At 37.6% G+C, this 15,328-nt stretch overlaps 2 protein-coding genes across 2 annotated transcripts; both read left to right on the plus strand.

Moving 5' to 3' along the window:
* Positions 1-440: 440 nt before the first annotated feature.
* Positions 441-9,748, plus strand: LOC145889016 (ovochymase-like). Its single transcript, XM_082979928.1, has 21 exons — positions 441-495; positions 571-698; positions 1,037-1,126; positions 1,191-1,323; positions 1,929-2,039; positions 2,308-2,369; positions 2,519-2,685; positions 2,966-3,064; positions 3,383-3,534; positions 4,013-4,158; positions 4,705-4,843; positions 5,189-5,316; positions 5,628-5,717; positions 5,782-5,914; positions 6,074-6,184; positions 6,640-6,701; positions 6,861-7,004; positions 7,293-7,405; positions 7,710-7,861; positions 8,205-8,350; positions 9,593-9,748. Exons 1-21 carry the CDS (start codon positions 441-443, stop codon positions 9,746-9,748), a joined length of 2,517 nt encoding a protein of 838 aa, XP_082836054.1.
* Positions 9,749-10,229: 481 nt separating this feature from the next.
* Positions 10,230-14,849, plus strand: LOC145889113 (chymotrypsinogen A-like). Its single transcript, XM_082980029.1, has 10 exons — positions 10,230-10,460; positions 10,757-10,846; positions 10,909-11,041; positions 11,677-11,787; positions 12,113-12,174; positions 12,337-12,503; positions 12,701-12,799; positions 13,104-13,255; positions 13,599-13,744; positions 14,694-14,849. Exons 1-10 carry the CDS (start codon positions 10,230-10,232, stop codon positions 14,847-14,849), a joined length of 1,347 nt encoding a protein of 448 aa, XP_082836155.1.
* The last annotated feature ends 479 nt before the right edge of the window (positions 14,850-15,328 follow it).

The following is a 15,328-nucleotide window of genomic DNA, read 5'->3' on the forward strand; positions in this document are numbered from 1 at the left end:
ACGTTTCGGCAAAAACTTATGCCATCATCAGTTTAAATGACGCGGTTGGTGTAGCTCCATCATTATATGGAGCTGACCTGATCGACGCGGTTTAGTTTGATGATTTTAATTTCTTTGTTTTGCGGTAGAGCAGTTGATGTATAAATAAGCACACGAGTAAAAAAACACTGTGGCCAAGATGTTTGCTACTTTCCAGTATCGGCAAGTGAAAGGAGCTTGAAACTAAATCCTGTAGCACAGTGCTGTTGCCAAAGTGTATATAATTTATAAAAGGTGTATATATATATATATATATATATGACCAACTTCACTAGGGTATAGGAGTATGTTCTCTGGTCTCCCGTAAGTCTCAGAACACAGCCAAACTTTGGTGTTTCAATTGTTTCAGGTTTGATAGCATTTTTCATTTTTGTGTATCAGAAGTCGGACACTAACTTGGTATGAAGGTTAGTTTCTATTACATTCTCATCAGCTTTATGATCTTTGGCGCATCAGGTAACGTTTAAAACACACAGAATACCTCAACACATGCTTTTGTACACAGTATCTTGTTCCTCTTTTTATTCTCAGGCCAATTTAACATTTGCACAAACCCAAGTCTCAGTTTACCTTCAGGGAATATTTCTTCTCCTAATTATCCTCGAAACTACGACAATGACCTTAACTGCACGACACAAATCTTTGCTCCAAGCGACCAGGTATTAATTTCTTTTATAATATTGAGTTTTTATAAAAAGTCCCTCAATCCGTATAAAACAACACAAATGCATTTGGCAACTCGAATTAGCGAAGCATCTAGAATAAATTTAGTTGAAACTAGAGTCAAGCATTCATGGGAAAAGTTATATTTGAGTTTTTACATTAAACCACAACAAATACGGCTTTACTCATGACAAACATTCTTTTCCAACATACATTTTTCTTAGCGGTGAAGCTAAAAGGTTCCAGTAATTTTTTTTGTTTCTTGTTTGAAAAATATACAAATTAGCTTGTAATACATTTTTAAGAAGTTTCTAAGGCATTATTTTCACCACAGACGATCACAATCAAGTTCCTCGACTTTGACGTTCAAAGTCATGAAACCTGTGCATTCGACAAACTGCGTATATACGATGGGGCAGTTTTGGTAAGATCATTACAGATCCATACGTTTGTCCATCGTTTAAAATATACTTGTATTGTTTTTTCAGTACACAAGCATAGGATTTTGCGGAACACAAAAACCGCGAGACTTTGTTGCTCACAATCCCACGGTGACTTTAAACTTTAAGACAAGTTCAAGGAATGTTGCTCGTGGTTTCTTGATTCAATGGACAACCAAACGTAAGTCTATAATCTTTTACTCGTGCGCTCAACTCGTAACAATAGAAATTGGATTGATGTGCCACACCGGGATTTGAACCTGGAATATCCTGATAACCGAGTTAAGGCATAGATGAGCTTTGTTTTTTAGACACTAAATATGCTTTATATCGAAATAAGTTTGTCTCACACGAAAGTCAATTGATTTTTACCCAGAAAACATATTTTCCCATAATGTCGCCAAGATATCCTGTCACGAAAAAAACTTTTCCTACTTGGTTTATAGTTTTTGTAAATACCTGGTAAAGGGTACATGTGCTTGGCATTTTGACACATAACAAACGCTAATGTACAAAAAGTTTCGTGTTTAATTACAGAAATTGATCGGAAAAAACGGTCAATATATCCAACAAAACTAAAAGTATTGCGGCCACAGTTGGTGTGATCTTCTTGTGAATGCATTCTGAAATATTATAATTACACCACGATCGCGATATAACGGCACACAATTATGCCACCAAACGTAACTGAAGCAAAGACATTCATAACATTTTTCATGTAACTTTGGTACACAAATTAGTTAGAAAATGGACTTCTGCCTCATACCATATTTGTAATTATTACAGCTCGTTGTACGGGAGACCAGTTCACTTGTTGGAATGGAGTTTGTATTCCAAGCACTCAACAATGTGATGGCGTCAAAAACTGTGATGACGACAGCGATGAAATCGAGTGTGGTAAATTGATGCAAATTTACTTTATACTAGTTTAACCTAATTTTTGAGTCACTTACTCATTTGAGGGGTGATGTATGCTCTATCTAAAGTATGTGATTGAATGTTCGTGTGAATGTCCGCATGGAAGATGCATTTGCGGTATTTTAGCAATGAGTCTTCTTATCAATTAGACACTTAATCTGCGATGAGGATTCAATAAGTTCCGAACCTAACAGATACAAAGTAACGTCACTCAGTAAATGCGCGGTAACTTTTCTTTTGTTTTCAGCTCGTCCAAGCACCGACTTTTCTGAATGTGGAAAATCTGACGCCGCGCCTCAGTTTTTGTGGGTAAATTTTTGTGGGATTGAGCTTTGGTCACTCGTAAAATCTGTGCGGTAATTTCAGTCATTGGTAACATTAAAGCATGAACAGTTAATTTATTCGTCCCAGTCACAGCAGATTAGGACTAAAAGCTCTAATGTTTTTCTATTTTTAAGGATACCAGAATAGTTGGAGGCAACGAAGCCATTGTGGGTTCATGGCCGTGGCAAGTTCGTCTCTTAATCAGAAAAATACAAGGATGGTTTACCTGCGGTGGCTCAATTCTGAACGAGGAATGGATCGTCACTGCAGCACATTGTACTGTAGATGCTCTAAGCCACAAGTAGGTTTCGTAAGAGTTTGACATGTTATGAAATATAAATCAAATGTATGTGATACAACGAGGAATCGCCAAGCTTTATACAAATACGACCCTTCATGCCACACCTTGTAATTCGGGACATGGTGTCAAACTGCATTTCATTTTAAACATGAGTTTGCACACAATGGTAGAACAATTGTGGTTTCATCAATTGAGAAACATTAGTTTGTTCTTTCGGCAGTGTTTTAGCAAATATAAAATAACGATTCCAGATCACGCACGACATGTTCTATTTCAACAGATCCGTTACTGTAGATGCCGGACTGCATTCCACCACACAGAGAAGAGGATTCCAAAGGAGAACTTCCATATTGTTGATCAAGCATGAAAACTATGACAGGTAAGTTGTGTTGAGTTTTTCGTCGTTGACAACCAACAATGGAAGTTGCAGTTGAGCTTTCGTATAAATGTCCGTTAATTCCTCATTAACCGAATGTCTTGGAAAATAACCAATAAATGTACCATACCACACGCAATTGGGCGGTTACGGATCCAAATCATTGCGCAACGACATTTCATTGATCAAGCTTGAGACCCCCTTAGTTTTCAGGGTAGTTGGAGAAGATACGTGTGTTGGGAAAAAGTCCACGTTTGCTTGAAATTGTGTTTGTACGACTTTGTTTGAGACAAAGTACAACCACACACGCAACCGTTTCAGATCTACCAAGATCAACGACATTGCGTTGATCAAGCTTGAGACTCCCCTGATTTTCACAAGTACGATTCGACCGATCTGTTTGCCTTCGGATACTTCCACGTTCGACGTCCCGAATGGAACGATTTGCGTTTCAACTGGTTGGGGTAGACTTGGTAAGTTAACAGTTAGTTTTACAAAAATACGCTCACAGAGCACTAACTTTTGAAAACTGGATCAGCCTGGCTGTTTGGAATATTTATTTCGCTCTATGGGCATTTTCATTTTCTTAGGTTCTGTAAACAAATAGGTTTTTTAATTATTTTATTATTGTGTTAACTGAGGAACTGAAGATGCCTATAGGGGGAATATATATTCCAAACACCAGCCAGGCTGATCCTGTTGTCAAAAGCTATTGTTTTGTGAGCGTATTTCCATGATGGAATGTATGTAGTGATCGCTAGGTCACCATCTGCAGTCTATAGTTCAGGTCTTAATTTTTCAATATTTGAAGTCATTTAGTCTCATGATTTTGGTTCCCCGCCAAACACTGTTGTGATCAATGGGGTAAAGCTCCCGTTGGGTACTAACATAAAGATATAAATCGAATTTTGCTAAGGCAACCTTTTCGATTTTGTGTCATCTTTGTTTTAGCTTGGGGCCATAACTCGCCTAATGAGTTGCACCAAGTGAGGCTGCCAATTGTTGGACAGAGTACTTGTTCGAGGACTTACAAAAATCTGCCGATTACCAATATTTGTGCTGGTAATTACGAAAAAGGGGGCGTAAGCGCCTGCAAGGTAAGAGCTGGACGTATTAATTTCACCTGTTGACAAACGGTAATTCTCACTGCTAAATTTTTTTGTGAGGAAGGGATTTGATCCTGGTGAGAACTTGTGCGCCAACCCTTTTCCACCAAACACAACTCCATAGTCTAAAATGTAATTTTTGCCCCAACGCTCCCTAATTATGGAGAAAATCCTGCTGTAGTAACTCACTACTTTAAACAATTACCCCACATAGGTTTTGCTAAAAAAAAGCGGTTTACACCATCATGTTTTATAAACAAGAACAAACTAAACTACCTCATACTGTGACATGTTCAAAAGCTGGTCACATGCCTGCTGGTGTTCTTCGCGTTTCTCTGACTCTACAAACCGATTAACCAAACAGTACGTTAACTTGGATTATAGAAATTAATTGCGTCATGAAAATACGGTTTTAGTACTTTGTGCCATTTATTGCCACCATACAAAAAGATCCACAACGGATGTATTATAGCACTCCCTTACATATACTAAGTTTACGTGAGTATTGCTTTCAACAGAAATATTATTACCGAACAGGGAGATTCTGGAGGACCTCTTGCTTGTTTAATTAACAACACCAACTGGTATCTCATCGGCGTCACTGCATATGGTATTGGATGCGTTGAATTGACAGTCTACACACGAGTCTCCAAGTACGAGTCATGGATAAGAACAAGTAAGGGAATCATTTTATTTTTGATGCTAAGCCACACATTAGCAGTTTTGATGTTCCGTTTTTATTTGTGTTTTTTCCACACTGTGGTTGTTCTTACATTTCCTACTGCCGCTTCCCTCCCAACAATCCACACAACAGCAGGTGTGATGTGAATTACACTCAATGGGTGTGAGATTTTTCATTAATTCATATTCTTGCCGACTCTCTAACACAACAACCACTAACTTTTCCACACTATTTTTGTCCAATATTACCCAGGTTTGTAGCATTTTTGACGATTTTTTCTTACTTTTGCTTTAGTTTGATCTCATATAAATACCATACCATGTTCATTTCCATTCGCAGACCAAATGAACATTTGCAACAACCCAAGTATCAGTATAACTTCAGGGAATATTTCTTCTCCAAATTACCCTCAAAACTATAACAATGACCTTAACTGCACAACAAGAATCACTGCCCCAAGCGACCAGGTATTGTATTTTTTACAGTTTTAGGTTTTTATTAAATCTTAAAATTTGCATTAAAATAAATTCGCAGTTGGAATGAGCAAACAATTTAAATAAATTTTGTTAAAATTGGAGTCATGCATTCAGAAAAAAGTTATATTTCATAGTATATAAAAATGAAACCACAACAAGTAAAGCTTTGCTCGAAAATAATCGTTTCAACTAAGAGAAGAAGGTAAAGGCTCCAGTAATTTTTTTTTAGTTTCATATTAAAAAAATACAAATTAGCTTGTATACATTTTTGATAAGTTTTTAGGGCATTGTTTTCACCACAGGCGATCACAATCAAGTTTCTCGATTTTAATGTTCGAAGTCATGAAACCTGTGCATACGACGAACTGCGTGTGTACGATGGGACAGTTTTGGTGAGATCATTACATAACCATATCTTTGTCCATCGTTTAAAATATACCTATATTGTTATTGTAGTACACAAGCAAGGGATTTTGCGGAACACAAAAACCGCGAGACTTTGTTGCTCACAATCCCACGGTGACTTTAAACTTTAAGACAAGTTCAAGGAATGTTGCTCGTGGATTTTTGATTCAATGGACAACCAACCGTAAGTCCATCATCCATTCGTGACTCTTCTCTATTCTCGAAATGTTCGATCAAAAAGGCTGAAAAATTGTGTTACTGTTGATAGTTGGTAATGCAAATATTGGTACAAAATTAGGTAGAATATATCGCTTTACCGTATAAGATTGTTTTATTTTTGCAGCTCGTTGTACGGGAGACCAGTTCACTTGTTGGAACGGAGTTTGTATCCCTACAACTCAACAATGTGATGGCGTCACTAACTGTGATGACGACAGCGATGAAATCGAGTGTGGTAAGTTAACATTCCATTTATCCGTTTTGCATTTAACCGAGATAGTATAAGCCATTATTCAGTTACGGCAAGGTTGTCCGAAGATTTTACCGTGGACTTTTATTTGTTAATTTATTGTCACAAATTTTAGGGCCCCTGTCCAATGTAATATATCCCTTTGTTAGACTAAAGAGCGTAAAAGATAACAGAATAATTGTTTGCTCAAACTTAGGAAATGAATTAAAAATGTACTGATCTTCTGGCATAAACATACTGTATTCTTACGACGTTTATGCCAAAAGATGAGTACATTTTTAATTGCAATATGCCTGGCAGCAACAGGAATTTCATATTAGGAAATGAAATTTGACTTTTTATCATATCGTCACAGAACCCAGTATAGGAAACGCTGAGTTAAAGGATAGCACATAATCTAAAAAAAACTTAAAATTCAGCTGTAACATTTGTCTTTTTAGCACACCCAAGCACCGACTTCTCTGAATGCGGAAAATCTGATGCCGCGCCTCAGTTTTTGTGGGTAAATATTTCTGGGATTGAGCTTTGGTCACTCGTAAAAACTGTGCGGTAATTTCAAGTCATTGTTAACAGTAAACCATGCACAGTAAATTCATTGGTCCCAATCACAACAGATTTGGATCAAAAGCTCCATCCTACAGATTTTATTTGTATTTTCAAGGACACAAGAATAGTCGGTGGCAACGAAGCCGTTGTGGGTTCATGGCCATGGCAAGTTCGTCTCTTAATTGAAACTGCAAAGGGAACGGGCTTATGCGGTGGCTCAATTCTAAACGCGGAATGGATCGTCACTGCAGCACATTGTACTGAAGATGCTCTGAGCCACACGTAAGTTTCGTAAGAATCTGACATGTTATGAAATACAAATTAAATGTTTGTAATCCAACGAGGAATCGCCAAGCTTTATACAAATACGACCCTTTATGACACACCTTGTTATTTGGGACATGGTGTCAAACTGTATTTCATATTAAACATGAGTTTGCATACAGTGGTAGAACAATTGTGGTTTCGTCAATTTAGAAACATTGTTTGTTCTTTCGGCAGTGTTTTAGCAAACATAAAATAACGATTCCAGATCACGCACGACATGTTCTATATCAACAGATCCGTTACTGTAGATGCCGGACTGCATTCCACCACACAGAGAAGTGAATCCCAAAGGAGAACCTCAATACTTGTGATCGACCATGAGAACTATGACGCGTAAGTTGTATTTAGATTGTTGTCTATGGCAACAAACGGAAGACAAACTAAATACAACTTACAGACTTAAAGTATTATGCCTGCCGGGCACGTGTAAAAAAAAGAAATGTTCAACTCAAACATCGGCTTGTTGAGTCGATCGGAAAGGAAGTGGTTTTGTGATGGTCGAATTATTATTCACTAAACAACGATCGTCTGTAATTACGTACGGTATATTGCGATATGTCAAAATTGCGTTTACATGACCCTGTACTAAAGATAAATAACACAAAATAAAATAACACTGTCAGTTGCACAATTTTAGCTCCACACTTGTCAACGACATTTCGTTGATCAAGCTTGAGACTCCCCTGATTGTCACAAGCACGATTCGACCGATCTGTTTGCCTTCGGATACTTCCACGTTCGATATCCCGGATGGAACGATTTGTATCGCAACTGGTTGGGGAACACTTGGTAAGTTCACGGTTATTTTATATCTAAAAGTTTTATTAGATTTGACGCCAAATGCAAAAATTATGCTAATAACGCACGAAAAATATCCATTTGGAAGACCTGAAAGAGATAGATGGATGGCTTTTGACTACAAAGGTGGTAATTGTAACACTAAGCTGAATTCAAATTTAATTGAAACTGAAATGCAATCGGACATTAAACGGTATGATTATGGACCCATGCATAGTATTGCAACAGAAAAGGAGATTACATATTTATTTCACAGTTCGCTGGAATCACATAACAGATACATGTTTCTTGCAATTTTCAGGTTCAAATAAGAATATTTTTCATTTTGTTTCAGCTTCCGACCACGACGTGCCCAATAAGTTGCACCAAGTTCGGCTGCCGATAGTGGAACAGAGCACTTGTTCGAAGGAATACGAAAATCTGGAGTTTACCAATATTTGTGCTGGTAATTACGAGAAGGGAGGTGTGGACGCTTGTCAGGTGACGACAGAATTATTTCGTCAGCATAAGAATTAAGCCAAGAAAGCATTTGTCCGGCGTCCCAATGCCACCCATTGCTTTCCTAGAGAATCAAATACAATCTTTTTCTTCGGCGCTCTCAAAAATTAAAAAAAAAATTATAAATTAAAAAAAAATTCTACATCAAAACTCAATCTGAACACAAAATACCTCACTCAGATTCCATAAACGGGAATTTGAGGAACATAACAGATAAAGAAGGACAACTATACTTTTGAGAGCTGCAGACAGGGTGTATACACGCATTGTTTCGACCTGTAAGGTCTCATCAGTGCAGCTGTTGATGTGGCACTGTGCTAGCTGGTAGACTAGCAGGCACACAGATTTCCACTTTGTGGTACCTTTCGGTCAATCGTCGATATGTTGGGTACCAAACTAGGTAACAATCAACACAGACGAACCACGTGGAGCGCACTATGGCCAAAACAACTGTTTGGGATCCAATAGCGCTATCGGCTCGGCTTTCACCCAAATCATATTATATGCTCAAAAGAGCCATAATAATCAATGAGAGCTGCAGACAGGGTGTATACACGCACTGTTTCGATCTGTAAGGTCTCATCAGTGCAGCTGTTGATGCGGCACTGTGCTAGCTGGTAGACTAGCAGGCACACAGATTTCCACTTTGTGGTACCTTCCGGTCAATCGTCGATATGTTGGGTACCAAACTAGGTACCAATCAACACAGACGAACCACGTGGAGCGCACTATGGCCAAAACAACTGTTGGGGATCCAATAGCGCTATCGGCTCGGCTTTCACCCAAATCATATTGTATACACCCTGTCTTTTGCGCATAAAGTATACCTTTCCTGTGCACTGAATTTAAACAAAATATACCACAAGAATATTCTCTTTTTCTTTGCTAATTCAACAGAGTGACTTTGCAAATCAATTAATTTCAATGTAGGTTTGACACGTTGCTGCCCAACCAGGCGTGTAGGACGTGTTAATATTAAATTAAACTGAGCCGTGCATAATACAAAGAACAAACCAAGAAAACACATTCAAGCGTGCACAAATTGATTCTGCGTTTTGTGTGCAAATAAAGGAAAATATTGCAATTAGGGAAATAGAAAGGAATTATGTGGCATTTTTTATTATTTAAAAAAAGCAGAACTGCCAATGCAATAGCATTGTGTACATACACCAAAGTTCAAACCCGAAGAAGCTTGTATTCAATTTGAATATTATTATTACGTAGGGAGACTCTGGCGGACCTTTGGCTTGTTTAATCAACAATGCTAATTGGTATCTCATCGGCGTCACCTCATTCGGACGAGGATGTGCTGATGTAAAAAGCCCTGGCGTCTACACACGAGTTTCCAAGTACGAATCGTGGATAAGAACTAGTAAGTAAACTTTCTTAGCTCTGAAAATCATGCGACATTTACATAAAGGCAGTTTGTTGTAAAGACAGTAAATTGCGAAAATCCTCATCTAAATTATATCGACAACCGATCGATATTTGAACCTGATGTGACTAAACCAACGCTTATATGCTACAGACATTCTATATTTTTTCAATAGATTCTGTTCCTTTATTTCTAAAATTCACCTTGAAATAATCTTCTACACATGGTTAAACAGCTTTTTTTTTCATAGAATGGCTGTATTTTGTCGTTTATCTTCAGGATCACTTAATTTAATTACAATTATTTTCTTGTAGACAGTAGACTACTATTTTTTGCGTAATATTGCTTGTAGGTCACTTGCATTCCGGTTTACTTGTGCGTCACCAATTTATTATTTTTAAGCTGACTTTTTGCTGGTACTTGCAGGGAACTTATTACTATTGTAGATTGTATTAATAAGCAATTACGGCTATGAAAATGTAAGCTATGTATGCTGAGAAATTTGATCAACATTTCAATGGCCTTGGTTGTTTTACAATTCGCATTTTTCGTCGTGCAGACGCCCAATTTTACCCGGCAACAACTGAAACTCGATTCGACATTTGTACCAATCCAAGCCTCAGTTTACCTTCAGGGAATATTTCTTCTCCAAATTACCCTCAATACTATAACAATGATCTTAACTGCACAACACGAATCACTGCTCCAAGCGACCAGGTATTTTTTTTTTATAATATTGAGTTTTTCTTAAATCTCCCAATTGCTAACACAAGTTCACTTGGCAACTGGAATTAGCGAGTCATGCATTAATGGGAAAGTTATATTTGATAAGAGTATAAACAACAAACTACAACAAATAAAGCTTTACTCGAAAGTATTCTTTCCACGAACATTTTTCTGAGCGATAAAGTTGAAAGGTTTCGTAATGTTTTTTTTAGTTTCTTGTTTAAAAAATACAAATTAGCTTGCAATAAATTTTTGATCAGTTTTTAAGGCATTTGTTTACACCACAGGCGATCGCAATCAAATTCTTCGACTTCGACGTTGAAAGTCATGAAACCTGTGACTACGATGAACTGCGTATATACGATGGGTCGGTTTTGGTAAGATCATTATAGACCCATACGTTTGTACATCGCTAAAACTATACCTATATTTTTCGTAGTACACAAGCATAGGATTTTGCGGAACACAAAAACCGCGAGACTTTGTTGCTCACAATCCCACGGTGACTTTAATTTTTAAAACTGACTCAGGAGATGCTGCCCGTGGTTTCTTGATTCAATGGACAACCAAACGTAAGTCTGTCTTTTACTCTTGCGCTCATCTAGTACCAATAGAAATTAGATTGGTGTGCCACACCGGGATTCGAACCCAAGATATCCTGAGAACCGGTTGAAGACTGTGATGAGCTTTGGTAGGTATCCTTTTACTCTTTTTTACGTTGCTTTTACAGAAACTGAATATGCTTTATAGCAAAATATGTTTGTCCCACATGAAAGTCAACAGATTTTAACCTAGAAAACATAGTTTCCCATTAAGTGGCTAAGATATCCTAAACACGCAGATAACTAGATAGTATTGTAAATACCTGGTAAAGGGTAGCCTATAGGTGTTTGCTTGTTTTGTTTTTGACAGAAAACAAACGTCAAGATTTTTTTTGTAACGTTAAGATTTTCGTATTCAATTGCAGAGATTGTTTGGAAAAAAACGGCCAATACATCCAACAAAACTAAAAGTATTGCTGCCACATACATGTCATTGCATTTTTAAATATCACACTTACATCATGATCGCGATACAAAGACACACTATTATGTCACCAAACGCAACTGCAGCAGAGTCATTCATAGCATTTTATTACATAACTGTGGTACACAAATTAGTTAGAAAACGAACTTTTGCCTTAATACGATAGTTGTCATTTTTGCAGCTCGTTGTACGGCCGACCAGTTCACTTGCTGGAACGGGGTTTGTATCCCAACAACTCAACAATGCGATGGCGTCACAAACTGTGGTGACAACAGCGACGAAATCGAGTGTGGTAAGTTAACATTCCATTAATCCGTTTAACCGAGATAGTATAAGCCATTATTCAGTTACGGCAAGGTTTTCCGAAGATTTTCCCGTGGACTTTTATTTGTTTACATATTGTCACAAATTTTTGGGCCGCGGTCCAATGTAATATATCCCTTTGTTCGACCAACAAGCGTCAAAATAACAGAATGATTGTTTGCTTAAACTTACAAAATGAAATTTGACTTTTTTATCATATCGACACGGACCCCAGTGTAGGAAACACTGAGTTAAAGGATAGCAAATTCTCAAAAGAAAACTTCAAATTTATCGGTAACATTTGTCTTTTTTAGCCCACCCAAGCACCGAATTCTCTGAATGTGGAAAATCTGACGCCGCGCCTCAGTTTTTGTGGGTAAATTTTTGTGGGATTGAGCTTTAGTCACTCGTAAAAACTGTGCGGTAATTTCAAGTAATTGGTAACAGTAAGCCATGAACAGTAAATTCATTCGCCCCAGTCACAGCAGATTAGGACCGAAAGCTCAATCCTACAGAAATGTTTTTTTGTATTTTTAAGGACACAAGAATAGTCGGAGGCAACGAAGCCGTTGTGGGTTCATGGCCATGGCAAGTTCGTCTTGAAATCAGAAAAACACGAGGATCGTTTTCCTGCGGTGGCTCAATTCTAAACGCGGAATGGATCGTCACTGCAGCACATTGTACTGTAGATGCTCTAAACCGCACGTAAGTTTCGTAAGAATCTGACATGTTATGATATACAAATTAAAAAGTAGGTGATTCATATTAAACATGAGTTTGCATACAATGGTAGAACAATTGTGGTTTCGTCAATTTAGAAACATTGTTTGTTCTTTCGGCAGTGTTTTAGCAAACATAAAATAACGATTCCAGATCACGCACGACATGTTCTGTATCAACAGATCCGTTACTGTAGATGCCGGACTGCATTCCACCACACAGAGAAGTGAATCCCAAAGGAGAACCTCAATACTTGTGATCGACCATGAGAACTATGACGCGTAAGTTGTATTTAGATTGTCGTCTATGGCAACAAACGGAAGACAAACTAAATACAACTTACAGACTTAATGCATTATGCCTGCCGGGCACGTGTAAAAAAAAGAAATGTTCAACTCAAACATCGGCTTGTTGAGTCGATCGGAAAGGAAGTAGTTTTGTGATGGTCGAATTATTATTCACTAAACAACGATCGTCTGTAATTACGTACGGTATATAACGATATGTCAAAATTGCGTTTACATGACCCTGTACTAAAGATAAATAACACAAAATAAAATAACACTGTCAGTTGCACAATTTTAGCTCCACACTTGTCAACGACATTTCGTTGATCAAGCTTGAGACTCCCCTGATTGTCACAAGCACGATTCGACCGATCTGTTTGCCTTCGGATACTTCCACGTTCGATATCCCGAATGGAACGATTTGTATCGCAACTGGTTGGGGAACACTTGGTAAGTTCACGGTTATTTTATATCTAAAAGTTTTATTAGATTTGACGCCAAATGCAAAAATTATGCTAATAACGCACGAAAAATATCCATTTGGAAGACCTGAAAGAGATAGATGGATGGCTTTTGACTACAAAGGTGGTAATTGTAACACTAAGCTGAATTCTAATTTAATTAAAACTGAAATGCAATCGGACATTAAACGGTATGATTATGGACCCATGCATAGTATTGCAACAGAAAAGGAGATTACTTATTTATTTCACAGTTCGCTGGAATCACATAACAGATACATGTTTCTTGCAATTTTCAGGTTCAAATAAGAATATTTTTCATTTTGTTTCAGCTTCCGACCACGACGTGCCCAATAAGTTGCACCAAGTTCGGCTGCCGATAGTGGAACAGAGCACTTGTTCGAAGGAATACGAAAATCTGGAGTTTACCAATATTTGTGCTGGTAATTACGAGAAGGGAGGTGTGGACGCTTGTCAGGTGACGACAGAATTATTTCGTCAGCATAAGAATTAAGCCAAGAAAGCATTTGTCCGGCGTCCCAATGCCACCCATTGCTTTCCTAGAGAATCAAATACAATCTTTTACTTCGGCGCTCTCAAAAATTAAAAAAAAAATTATAAATTAAAAAAAAATTCTACATCAAAACTCAATCTGAACACAAAATACCTCACTCAGATTCCATAAACGGGAATTTGAGGAACATAACAGATAAAGAAGGACAACTATACTTTTGAGAGCTGCAGACAGGGTGTATACACGCACTGTTTCGACCTGTAAGGTCTCATCAGTGCAGCTGTTGATGTGGCACTGTTTTAGCTGGTAGACTAGCAGGCACACAGATTTCCACTTTGTGGTACCTTTCGGTCAATCGTCGATATGTTGGGTACCAAACTAGGTAACAATCAACACAGACGAACCACGTGGAGCGCACTATGGCCAAAACAACTGTTTGGGATCCAATAGCGCTATCGGCTCGGCTTTCACCCAAATCATATTGTATACACCCTGTCTTTTGCGCATAAAGTATACCTTTCCTGTGCACTGAATTTAAACAAAATATACCACAAGAATATTTTTTTTTTCTTTGCTAACTTAACAGAGTGACTTTGCAAATCAATTAATTTCAATGTAGGTTTACAACGTTGCTGCCCAACCAGGCGTGTAGGACGTGTTAATATTAAATTAAACTGAGTCGTGCATAATACAAAGAACATACCAAGAAAACTCAATCAAGCGTGCACAAATTGATTCTGCGTTTTGTGTGCAAATAAAGGAAAATATTGCAATTAGGGAAATAGAAAGGAATTATGTGGCATTTTTTATTATTTAAAAAAAGCAGAACTGCCAATGCAATAGCATTGTGTACATACACCAAAGTTCAAACCCGAAGAAGCTTGTATTCAATTTGAATATTATTATTACGTAGGGAGACTCTGGCGGACCTTTGGCTTGTTTAATCAACAATGCCAATTGGTATCTCATCGGCGTCACCTCATTCGGACGAGGATGTGCTGATGTAAAAAGCCCTGGCGTCTACACACGAGTTTCCAAGTACGAATCGTGGATAAGAACTAGTAAGTAAACTTTCTTAGCTCTGAAAATCATGCGACATTTACATAAAGGCAGTTTGTTGTAAAGACAGTAAATTGCGAAAATCCTCATCTAAATTATATCGACAGCCGATCGATATTTGAACCTGATGTGACTAAACCAACGCTTATATGCTACAGCCATTCTATATTTTTTCAATAGATTCTGTTCCTTTATTTCTAAAATTCACCTTGAAATAATCTTCTACACATGGTTAAACAGCTTTTTTTTTCATAGAATGGCTGTATTTTGTCGTTTATCTTCAGGATCACTTAATTTAATTACAATTATTTTCTTGTAGACAGTAGACTACTATTTTTGGCGTAATATTGCTTGTAGGTCACTTGCATTCCGGTTTACTTGTGCGTCACCAATCTATTATTTTTGAGCTGACTTTTGCTGGTACTTGCAGGAACTTATTGCTATTGTAGATTGTATTAATAAGCAATTACGGCTATGAAAATGTAAGCT

The sequence above is a fragment of the Ascidia mentula genome, chromosome 1, assembly GCF_947561715.1.
Source record: "Ascidia mentula chromosome 1, kaAscMent1.1, whole genome shotgun sequence".
Classification (NCBI taxonomy): domain Eukaryota; kingdom Metazoa; phylum Chordata; class Ascidiacea; order Phlebobranchia; family Ascidiidae; genus Ascidia; species Ascidia mentula.